We start from the raw sequence: 12,827 nt of genomic DNA, 5'->3' as shown, positions 1-12,827 counted from the left end.
ATTTATTTTTAATATATTGCAATTCGTAAATATTACAAAGTACTGAATAGCTTTTCTTCTAAGTATCCCCCCTCCCACAGAATGGAAGCGATCAACAAGGAAAAAACCTATGAACACCAACATACTTTCAAGCCTTGCTAATCTGCACAAGCTTAGGTAGTACCCTTTTGAAGTAGACATACTGCAACCTGTCTACAAGTGCCTGAATATGCTCGGTGTCTCTCGGCACATGAATAACAAGGCTCTCGACTTTCGAATATACTATAAAATGACACAGATTCATGTTAAGGAGGAGCATGCCCAGTTGAACCTGGGAATAATACTCGTGAGCACGTCTCAATGCATAATTTTCTCCATCACACACAATAAATGCCAGCTTCATAGCATTTACAAGGCCTTGTATGCTAGAGTGCTTGCCTAGAACAGGACACTTCACTTCCAGCAAGATGTTCGTTCCCCTCTGCTCACTTATTCCATCCGGGCTGTAGCCAAGCCAAGGAACATCTGGAATGACGACGAGTCCCAGCTTGCTCACGCTTTCGTTATGAGTCTTCTTGTACTCTTCAAGTGCAAGAGGCTCGTTGTCTTTTCCATACATTGTGGCTTCATTTCCCTTGAAAGGCTCCCTGCAGTACAGCCTGTCCAGCTTTGCTTCCCAACTGCGTGTACCTCTTTCTTCAAACGTGTAGAGTTCTCTGGAGATGCTTCCAGTAATTCTTTTTTTTTCTTTCACTGTGCCACAGAGTGGATGACTGATCAGTTGTCTCGCGGCATATTTCCCTAGCTTTGGCATAGGAGAGGCACACATTTTGAAGATAGAAACTCTTTTCATTTTCATTGAGATGTTCAAGAGTAAACCTTTTCAGTACCGTTTTTTCACCATCTAGCACTGATTCAAAAAATGAAACTTTTGTGTGCTCCCTCAAGTAGCAACCTTGTGTGAAAATTGTGTCGATGGTGCGGACTATGTTCAAATTGCTAGTGAAAGGGATTGACTTTCTTGCACGAGTTTTCTGTTTGGCCAGTGCAGAATTCGGTACTGCATCAATAAGTTCTTTCCTAATCAGGGCTTGAACATCTTCAGGGACACTTATTGGTTGAAGCTGCTCGACGTGGCGAAACAAACTAATTGGCCTTGGTTTGTAGATGCTGGCGGCACTGGCAAGTCCCCACTGTTGTTGCACATCCGTGCATGACAATGAATCCACGGAAGTGGCACTTGTCCTGTACATCAAAATAAACATACCTTGCTGAAATACTCTGTGTTTTGGCTTTTTTCTGCATCTTTCATATGATTCAAGAAAATGTTTCCTAACAGTGTCGCGATGGGGCTAGTTGGAATTCTATGATGTAGCTTGGTAGTGCGGAAAAAAAATGAGACAGACGGGAACCATTTCAGTTTTGAGTTAGCGCTTGTGTGCATTGGTTCCATTTTGTTTCATCCTTTGTTTCCGTGTTAGTAAGTTACATCAACAATATTTTACAGCAGATTCAGAATCAAAATCCTACAGTAAAGAAATAAAAAGGCCCAGAACGTTTAAAACATTTCTGGGCATTCTGTGGTTATTAATACAGCCTGTGCCCACCTGAAGTGACTGAAGCAACACATACTCAATTGATTGCTATGTAGAAACATGTTCTTGAAACTCAGTTCCGAGTGCAACAACAAGCCCCAGATGGCATTGAAAAGGCATCATTGCCATGGACTTCTATGTTCGCCTTTTACAATGTGGCTCTTAGTTCTGCATAAGGTAAACACATTCACTGTCACTTGGTGCACATTACAGGCAAGCCAACTAACGAAAATAAATAAACACATGATGTAAAAAGTTTTACCTGTTCAAGTATATCAAAGTGGCAAACACATGTTTGCATTGACCAGAGAGACCGGCCTTGCACGTGCATTCTCCCTGAAAACAATCAAACCAATGTTAAGCACGCAAACGACCTTAAAACCGCGCTAATTATTTACAGGGTAAATGCATAGGCTCCCACATGCACATTGAATTGTGGAAGCCGAAAACAACACATTGGTGCTTTTATGACACTAGAACGACGAAGTTGCGCGTTTAAGCCCGAGGAGTAAGTAAAAAAAATTGCATTTAACGCGTTGCACTTTGGCGAAATCGCCGTACAGCACGCGAAAACGCTAATCATGCTGGAAACGGGGCGCGCTGGCACACCTCATTGTCTCGCTCATAGCTTCTGAATCGGCACTACTGAAATGTTTGCGTGTTACCTGGCATTTTTAACAAGCATTCCACAAATAAGCCATTGCAGGGAGCCATGAATGCACATAACGTCATCAATGCACACAACGTTCATTTTATGCAGCGGCATGAGGGGTACTGCGCTTTGTTTACATCCGAGCGCTACCAATTAGCTGCTTGGTGTCAATTCTCGTACATCAGGCATAGCTTAAAAAAACGTAAGGAGAAATACTGACCTTTACGGCGCCGGTTTCATTGCAGACTTGAACTTTTATAGTATGCGGGGGGCCTCTCACGGCGCTTGTCTGCAGGCATAGTGACTCGACCTCGACAGGCGCTCTTGTCGTCGCTCGTATACCGCAGCATATTATATGGCCAGCGTTAAAGGCAGTCTCTCCTTCTACAACACATCTCTGCGTTTCCTTAGCAAGGTCGAGGATCGCGCTTAGAGATACTAGAGGCCCGTGAGTCGCCTGCACCTGGAGACGCGCATGCTTTGGTGTCGGCTCCATCACCTCTATCCCCGCCATATTGAAACGTTCTCCGCGCCCCCTATAGTCGCTGGAAAGTGCGAATAGCAAAGGAGTCATTCCTTTGAACAGTAGCACAAAGTCAGAGAGGAAACCTATATAGGTTCTTCAGACAAAAAGCATCACGGTGAAGAAAAATCTGTCGTTCTAAATTGAGCAAACCCTGGAATAATTAATGTGTTACAGGGGGTGGTCGCAGGATTGGCAATAAGCGTGTTCATCTACTAACAAATGTTAAACTTTATTGCTCAGCGCAGGAAGAACCTGGATGCATTCCCGAATGTTTTCGATGGCTGTACCCGTTGTCGGCTGTCACCGCAACTTGTGCAATCTGATTGTGTTCCAGGCGCGAATTGTGCCGTGCAGTCTGAAAGACACGCGGGCACCAGCAAGTACTATGGAACTTCCGGTGACTCAAGTTCAAAAGCTTACGCACTTGACCCGCAGACCAGATTTCGACATCGCCAGCTGTGCTTGCCACTATCGTTGCACTTCGAGTGTAGCCTGTTCTTGTGGGCACAGGTTCACCGAATAAAAAGTAACTTTTTTCATTCATAGTTTTGCTACTGTGCAGTTGACCATCAGTACTAGGCGACAATATGTTGTGGCACATGGAATTAGGCTCCTTCCTGTTCTGCGCCTGTGTACACTACAAGCTAGGCCGCAAGCCTACAAGCATCCTTTAAGTAAATGGCGCACCTAATAGTACGTATTTGCGAATGAAGGATACCTCAATCTGCGTATAATGTGATGCTAATATACACAGATTTCCTTATAAAAGGGTTCGGTACGTAACCAAGAAATAGAAAATTTTATTTTCTCGTTAAGACACAAATTTGCGAACGCCAGAAACCAAGCAGAACAGGTGTACCTTTCAAAAAATGAAATGCCTGTGTTCACTTCTTTTTCATGTTGGTTCCTTCCTGTGCGAAGGATATTGAAAGAATACTTGTTAGTATGCTCTTGGGCACTCGTCTGTGCCGGTGTATGCCTTCAAATATCCTAAGGAGCGCAGTTATTAGCCCACCACCTCCAAACAACGCGTTCCGGTTTCCTCTGACTAGTCGGAAATCTTGCGGCCGCAGGTGCTGGTGGGTGGCCTCAGTCGTGAGCGGGGCGGCGGCTGCACGGCTGGACCCGCAGCCAGTCCAGTCTTGGCCTCTGGCTGGCCAGGCACCGGCTGGCTCCCTGCAGCCCTCGGAACGGCAGCCACAGACCGTCTGGCACCTGCGTAGCGTGTCTCGAGTGGTGAACAGGCGGCGCATCCGCATCTCGCCAGCCCAGTGCTCGCCAGCCCAGTGCTCTCCCAAGCTTAACAGGAAGCTTTAGCTCGGGCCCAGCTCCGACGCGGCCCGTTCAAATACATGTAAAAAGCAAGAACGCTTTTCTAAAATAACTCCTGGGCCGATTTTCATGAAATTCGCTGGATTCGATAGAGACAGTTAACTTCTAGTGACTGTTGCAAGCGGAATTACCATTTATGGCCTGAATTTTACTGAAATATTTTGAAAACATGGAAAGCTCGAAAAAATATAGAAGCACGAAGTTTGCAAAATAATAGCTCTCCGTCAAGAAAAGATATCGCGGTTCTGTACACGGCATCCATTAGATCATTCAAAGCGGACAAATTCGATGCGCCAATTTGTATATTACGGGAATTTGTTACGTATTGTACAAGGATTTGGCAAAAGCTGTAGTTATACATTACTCATTTTTTGAGATTCATGCGTAACATATCAATTTCGTTCGCTTTAGACGTACTAAGAGATGCAATTCACAGAATTGCGATAGCAGTCTTCCTTGCTGACTTAGGGTGTTGTAAACTAGATAGTTTCGTTTTAAGGAAATTTGCGATATTCGCCGATTTTTAGTAAAACATTTACGACATAAATCGAACATTCGCAACCATCAGTCGCTACATTTAAGTTTTTCTTTTAAATGCAACAAACTTCTTCAAATTTGGTCCTGTGGTTGACGATAAAAACGAATTCTTTTACATGTATTCGGATAGGAGCACTTGAGCTAAAGATTCCTCTTAATGGTAACAAATGCATTCCACCAGCCTGTGAACTTGGATATTAGCAAAAGCTTATGGAAGTCATATTAAAAAGGTCCAGTAGAATACCGTGCACGCATAGTTTTATAGCCTGCCCTTGGGACACTTCTTTTAAGGCATACATGCACACTTTATTAATGAAAATTAACCTTTACACACAAATCGCAAGCACTACTATATGTGAGAGCCGGTATGAAATCGGCAAAGAGCGTTGTGCATATTTTCGCAGCAGCTTACCAACAGCAAAAAGATAAACAAAGCCTGCGCGATCTACATCACTGAGCGCTGTTGGATAGCATGTGCTTTTTTTTCAATATTCCCATTTGATGTTTATTCACAATGCTTCCTTTTTTGCGGTTGCGGCTCGTATTGCGCCGCCGTCGCGCTATTCAACCTAACTGTACATTCCTCGTTTTATTGCACTGTGCATGCAATCAGAGCTTGCGAGTAATTTGCTGCTTAACTTGGCACACAAATGCAGTGCAAGAACTAAGCGGTCCACAGAAAGCGAACGAAATAAACTTGCGCAGTCCCAGTCACACGAAAGCTTTGTAGTCGCAGTGGTGAACGGGAAAAATCGCTTATCGAACCAAGTCCTAACGTTCGACTTGCCGGTCACGTTTGTCCTTCGTTGTCATAAGACGTGCATGGCACGAGTGTGTTCACTTGCAGATTTCAGTTTACATTTTCGAAGTGAAAATCCAGCCTGGACAGAGGAGCCACAGTGCTCATTAGTAGTTGCATGCGGTAAGAATTATTACCAGTTTGGTCAATAAGAACAGCAGTACTAACATAGTTTCAATTTTTGATGCAAGCAATAGTTTTTTTCCGACGCAGTGATCTGAGGGGTTCTTCTGCAATTAGCAATTATTTATGGTATTTAGGTCGAGTTTGAAGCGCGCGTCGCCACATCAAGGGGCTCGGCAAACGTTTCGATTTCCAATCAGTACGCCTCCACGAATGCCGTCTGTACGGACGTCCAAAGGTGCAGAAGCCAACGGGCGAGGCTATGTTTATTCGTGGAGGTACAGAGAAGTTCTCTCTTCGTTATTCACTGGACGATAAAGGATCCTGTTGGATCTCGAGCCACACAATATGCAGGCGCCTCGCAACTACCCTTCAACACAAATGGCGAACGCAGCCGCTGCCTACGGCAAGATCAATATGCAAATTGAATGTATATCATTCTTCTGTATTTCCACCCAACGTATACTCCCGATGAATGGTTCAGAAGCCGATATCTCAGCTGTTTCAACGTTTACAGAGATGAAACGCTCAATTCACAAAACCATAAAATTATTCATAATTCGAAATCTCCAATCAAAAGGAAATATAGCAGAACAAGCCGGGAAGTGATACGCGTTACATTCAATTATAGGTGCGACCCATACTGCGTCCAGATTGGGTCATTCCACGCCAACTGTCCCAACCGTGCCGCCCGAGCAATATTCATTGCTCTCAAAATATTACATAAAAATTACGCGTGTACAAGCATTACTTTCATAGTACTTTCTCAAATTTTCCTGAATTAATTTTTTTGTGCATCCGTTGGGTCCATTTGAAGTGCATGAAACGGTGGAGAAGCAGGTGTGAAACAAGACTTTGCCAAAAATTGACTGTCTGGCGCATTCAAGCATTGCTTTTTGCGTTGTCTGAACACTGAGCTTTAATTATATAAAAAAAAACGTCACACATGTCTCTGTGTTTTTTAATCCTCAGCAACGAGACAAAAATACGCAAATGATAGCGATTTTGAGAATTTGTTTACAAAAGACGGTTATAGAAGGAAACTTGGAATTGTTAGCTACCCACCCTGGTTGCTCAGCGGCTATGGTGCTGGGCGGCTAAGTACGAGTTCGCGGGATGGAATCCCCGCCACGGTGGCAGCATTTCGATGGGGTTGAAATGCGAAAACACCCGTGTACATGAATTTAGGTGCATGTTAAGAAACGCCCGGTGGTCGAAATTTCCGCATTCCTCCACTATGGCGTGCCTCATAATCAGATCGTGGTTTTTACACCTTAAAACTTGATAATTTTTTTCAAGACCTGAATTACTTTTTTTGAATTATCCCCAAAACTTCATCATCATCATCATCATCATCATCATCATCATCATCAGCCTAGTTACGCCCACTGCAGGGCAAAGGCCTCTCCCATACTTCTCCAACTACCCCGGTCATGTACTAATTGTGGCCATGTTGTCCCTGCAAACGTCTTAATGTCATCCGCCCACCTAACTTCCTGCCGCCCGCTACTACGCTTCCCTTCCCTTGGAATCCAGTCCGTAACCCTTAATGAATTGTGTCGGTGATAGCGCGCCTGATAAGCAGACTGCTGTTAGTGCGCATGTGCGCACAAGTACTTATAATGTCTTGCTATGTGCGTGAACCGTTGATTCTAGATGTAACCAGGAGCCCGTAAGCTTCGGGCAATAAACACCGTTTTCCTGTTTGATCCCTTGCCTGGTCACCCACTGACATGAGATACAATACTGGCGACGAGGATGGGATCCGAAGGCCGCTGTTAGTTTGGTGAAGAAGGCAAGTCTTTTCAAAGTCAGCCTCAGTTCCAAGTTGGACATTGAAGAATGCTGATTTTGCGACTGTCTGTGCATGAATAACAAAGAAGCGACAATGCAGTCGACTGTACAGCTTGGCCAGATGGAGCCATTTGATGTTACCGCAAGTGACTGGACGGCATACAAGGAGAGGTTGACATCTTTTCTGATTGTCAACAAGGTTCCTGCCAGCGACAATGTGCACGCATTCCTCAGCATCATCGGCCCGCGAACGTATGGGCTGCTGAAGTCGTTGACGGCGCCTGACCTGCCGTCGGCTAAAAGTTTCGAACAGCTGAAGAGCATCTTGGACGCCCACCTGGCCCCAGTGCCGTCCGTAATCGGCGAACGAGCCAAGTTTTACCGCAGAGCACAGTATGAAGGTGAGCCCCTGCCGGAATATGTTGCCGAACTTCGCAAGTTGTCTCAGACCTGCCAGTTTGGAGCCAGTTTAGACAAGCGCTGCGGGATCGTTTCGTGTGTGGACTGCTCCGTGAGGACGTGCAGCGAGTACTTTTTACCGAGGGCGACACATTGACGTTCTCGAGAGCAGTGGACCGCGCTCTGGCCATGGAAGCAGCCCGGAAGAATGTCGCCGAGACTCGAGTCGTGGAATCATTGGCCACACAGCTGCACAAAGTTGAAGACGATAGTAGAGAGGCACATGCTGCTCTGTACAAGGTGCAAGCGAGAGCTGGTAAGCCGCTACTAGTTTGTTACCGCTGCGGTTCCCCGAGCCACACTCATGCAGTATGCCCTCACATTAACGATACCTGTTTTAAGTGTTCGAAGGAAGGACACATTCAAATAGCCTGTCGGAGCAGCAACAGACAATCTCATCCCGGGTATAAGAAAAAACGGAGCCTGAAAACGCTAAAAGTTGTGACACAGGAGCCGACTATCAGCATTTCCAAACAAGGGGCTGCCAGCCACGCTCCCATTTTTGTTAAACTAAATATAAATGATGCACCGGTAGAAATAGAACTCGACACGGGAGCTGCTGTGTCAATCATGCCTTTCAAGCAGTTCAAGAAGCGGCTTCCTTCTACCAGCTACCGATCAACTGACGTCACCCTACGCACCTATACCGGAGCACTCGTCCGACCTTGTGGCGTCGCGGTTGTCAACGTGCAGCATTGTGGACGGACGGCGCGGCTGCCGCTCTACCTTGTCGACCAAGCAGGACCACCACTGCTAGGACGAGAATGGCTACATACACTACGTCTAGACTGGGACAGTATTTGGGGTCTGAACTACATCTCAAGGTCAGTGTTTGACTCGTCTTCTCGAACGAAGGAAAGGCTCGATTCCTTGCTAGCCAAGTACGAAACTCTGTTCAAAGATGAGTTAGGTGCTATCACAGACGAACGGGCCGAGCTGTTTTTCAAACCAGACCACCAGCCGAAGTTCCTAAAAGCAAGGAATGTGCCTATCGCATTGCAGTCAGCTGTAGAAGCCGAGGTAGCAAAATTGGTTGAATTAGGAATTCTCACTCCAGTGAATACAGCGGAGTATGCCACGCCCGCAGTGCCCGTGATAAAGAAAGATGGCAGCATACGCCTATGTGGGGATTATAAGACGACGATAAACCCCTCAGTTGACATCACACACTACCCGTTGCCTAAGATAGATGATCTACTGGCAGCGCTGGCCGGGGGGCTACATTTTACGAAGATCGATCTGAACAGGGCATACCAGCAGGTATTCATGGCGGAAGAGTCAAAGAAGTACTTGACATTAAACACGCAGAAAGGTCTGTTTACAGTTAACAGGCTACCTTTCGAAATTGCGTCAGCGCCAGGTATTTTTCAGAAAATAATGGACATGATACTGAAGGGCCTGAGCGGAGTGTGTTGTTATCTCGATGACATTCTAGTCACGGGAAAACCGCTGAAGAACATTTGATAAACCTAGAAGCTCTCCTGAAACGTCTGTCAGAGCGAGGTGTCAGGGTGAAGAAAGAAAAATGTGCGTTTTTTCAAAACGAGCTCTGCTACCTGGGGCACAAAATGAGCGCGGAAGGAATCGCTGCGTCACCGGACAAAATTGAGGCAGTTATTAAGGCTGCTGCACCGACAACAAAGCAGGAACTGGAGTCCTTCCTAGGTGTCGTCAACTATTACGGGAAGTTCGTACCTAATTTGCCAACTGTCGCTAACCCCTTGTACTGGCTTTTGCAGAAGGACACTTCGTGGTGCTGGGACGACCGCTGCCGCGCAGCGTTCGAGCAAATCAAAACAATGTTATCATCACCACAGGTGCTGGCCCATTACGACCCGGATAGACCGTTGAAGCTGGCCTGTGACGCATCGCAATACGGAGTAGGTGCCGTACTTTCCCATGTTTTCGAGGACAGTAGGTCTCGACCGGTTGCTTTCGCATCGCGCACGTTGTCCGAGTCGGAGAAGAAATACAGCCAGCTTGAAAAGAGGCATTGGCCATAATTTTTGGCATAAAGAAGTTTCACTACTACATTTATGGTCGATCATTGACTCTAATCACGGACCATAAGCCGTTACAGCAAATTTTGGGACCAACAACTGGGATCCCGCCTATTGTAGCTGCGAGATTACAGCGTTGGGCAGTGACGTTATCGGCGTACAGCTACAACCTTCTCTTTAAGAAGTCAGCCGATAACGCCGAAGCTGATTTTTGCTCCCGGTTGCCGCTTCCCTATGTCAAGGACGAGACGCAAGAAAGCGAAGAAACCTTTTATACATTGCGACTGGCCTCCCTGCCAGTGTCGAGTAAAGAAATCGCACGTGCCACGCAACGCGACAACGAGCTGGTACAAGTAAAAGAATTCATAAGTACAGGTTGGCCAAGATCCGTCGGTGAAGACACACAGTAAAATAATTTACACCCTTGATGGTGATAATTGCGAGTCATAACACCCTTGAAGGGTGTTTTCATTCAAGAAACATCCCATCAACATGACTTTTTGCGAAGCATAGGGTAGTTCTAGATGCCATAACACCCTTTTACCCACCGAAAGGGTGCACTGACTAAGAATATGGGGGGTGGGTGCAAGGGTGTTTTTGTTTATTTTTATTACATTCACAAACATACAGTTGTACGAAGAGACAGCGTGTCCCACGGCACTACAAACCAGTGGCGGATCCAAAAGTGGGCCCTCCCCTACCCCATTCCCTTCCCACCGAGACATGTCGGGCTTTCAATGCCGAGAAAACTCCTGAAGAGAGTCCCCCTCCGCTTCACTGTCTGTTTCGATGAACTATTTTAAATATGTCCTGCGAAAAACCTGTTGCTGTTGCTACTTTTTCTAGTATTGAATATTTAACCAAAAGAAAAATGTTCAAAATGTTTTCAGTAAGGCAGAACTAGTGCAGCTCTTGCTTTTGGGACGCCAGGAATCCAGCAAAATGAATAGGCCACGTGACAGCATGCAGCTGGACGCGCCACAATTGCTCCAATGCAGTGCGGTCGTCTAGGTTTCTTTCAAGCACGACAAAACAGGCAGAAAAACGCGCGACGAACCATACGCGGAAAAAAGATACGCCAATTCGGGAAGCTTTGACCCCACCTGACCTTTTTTCGCCGAATCAATAACCTCAATTCGTTCTACTTCTCTCACGTTTATAAACAAGCTAGGTTCGGTGGCAAACTTGAGCCTTCTCACCCACCACAATGCTTTGCTCAAACAGCATCTGCAGAAAGAGCCGTGCAAAACGCTCATGGCTTCGCGTCTGCGTCAATTTGCGAAGCTGGCTGTCCAAAAAGAAACTATTAAGTTTGTAGTTGTATAGTAAAGGAAAGTTCTACTGGGTTACAAACAGCTGCCAGAACGGAGTGCTCAAAAAGAAAGGGAGAATAATATGAGAAAGTACAGAGAACCAACGTACAACTTGCGATGCATACAGTATTTACAACACCGACTAACAGCGCTATTTACTCAAATATTTCCCCTCCCAAATTGGAGACTGTATTATTGCATGCATGAATAGGACATTAAGCCAATCATTGTAGATATAACGAGATTCCAGAAATTGGCGGGGCATTTGCAGACCCATCTTTGTTCACGGAACAGTGGCGAGGCATTTTTCAAGTGTGCGCGCAATTGCCCACCTGCCAAGTGCGTTCGCGATGTCTTGGCATATGCAGACCTGCGCGAGACTCGCCCGTCGCCCATCGCGAGATGGGTGAGACAGGTGCACATGCTGAATACGGGAAAGAAATACCTTGTAGAATGAAATTGAATTTTGTCCAAACACCAGAGCTCTGGATTGCAGGTACGTTACAGTCTGCACAGGGGCGTTCTGCTAAATTTTAAAGCGAAGCTTTCTATGCCTCCTCCCTCACCCTTTCCAATTCTGCTGCTGTTGCTACTGCTACTGTCACTGCCTTGCCAGCCGCGTCGGTGGGTTGTTTGAGAGCGTGCATAATGAACATGATAGGGACGCGGGGAAGGCGTGTGCGAGTCCTTTTAGCGAGAACTTCGTGGGCATTGCTACAATACTCTTTGGACCGCTTTGGCCGTCACAATGCCCACTGAAACACCCTGGCCATCGACACAATGCCCTCTGGAAGACTAACTACGCGTTAGCCACCTCCTTCCCCCCCCCCCCCCCCCCCCGCAAAAGTAGTGCAAAAGGTGCAGCGCTTAGTTTTGCACTCACATGCAACAGCGCAGAGGAGAGACAAGAGAGTGCTTAAAGCCAACACCCAGACAAATGTCATCACAGTTCCCACACTTTGCCAAGAAATTGCTGTTGTCATTCAATAGCCTTTACCAAAGCTGCACCCTCGCCGAGCAAAGGGGTTCGGCGATTGTATAGGCGCAGCTATTGAATGGGAACAATACTAAATGTTCTGCTAGCGGTAGTTTGAGGGCGAGAGTAGTTGGGTTGAAAATGACTTGTCTACCGCATGCACAAAATACCTCGATTGTGAATACATCTTCCTCATTACCCGTCAAACTGCTATTCTAAGCAACTGTAGTAAGACAAAGACCGACATCAGATTATAACAACGACAACTCACGGTGCTGTCCACCAAAGGGGAGTCGTTATATTTGTTCTTTCGTTTGAGCGGTCATCGGCCCCACTCGCTCACCCGCTCTTTAAAAAAAATTTAAAAAAATTAATAAACGAGAACTGGATTCGCTTCGGTTGCACATTCACGACACCACGCAAAGAAAGACTTTTCGTACTTGGAAACTTGAGGTTTTCGTGTAATTCTGAACATGTGAATACAAAGACGGCGCCGAATAAAACAACACACGAAGAAGGGGGACACGAGACAGCACGTAGGCGCTTTGTAATCATGCTTAACCAACTAGCCCACCAACACATGAACATGTGAAATTTCGTGGTATCGCCTATACGTTTAGAAAGCTATTTCAAATTTGTGTGAGCACACCAGTTAAGAAATATGAGCATTGTGAACTTCTTAAAAATGCCAATTAAAGCTTTTTTTTCTCCCTCTCTCTCTTTCTTTGTGCATAAAAGAAAA

General features: G+C 46.0%; 1 protein-coding gene across 1 annotated transcript in view; it reads right to left on the bottom strand.

Annotated features, from left to right (window-relative positions):
* Window positions 1-3,601: 3,601 nt before the first annotated feature.
* The window catches only part of LOC140220001 (uncharacterized), a 95,678-nt gene continuing 86,452 nt past the window's right edge, over window positions 3,602-12,827 (bottom strand). The window contains exon 5 of the mRNA XM_072290152.1: window positions 3,602-3,967. Within this exon, the coding sequence (XP_072146253.1) occupies window positions 3,801-3,967 (167 nt within the window). The 3' untranslated portion in view covers window positions 3,602-3,800. The remainder of the gene's footprint in view (window positions 3,968-12,827) is intronic.

Source organism: Dermacentor andersoni, chromosome 8 (assembly GCF_023375885.2).
Source record: "Dermacentor andersoni chromosome 8, qqDerAnde1_hic_scaffold, whole genome shotgun sequence".
Taxonomy (NCBI): Eukaryota; Metazoa; Arthropoda; class Arachnida; order Ixodida; family Ixodidae; genus Dermacentor; species Dermacentor andersoni.
This window is presented reverse-complemented; position numbering and strand designations above follow the sequence as displayed.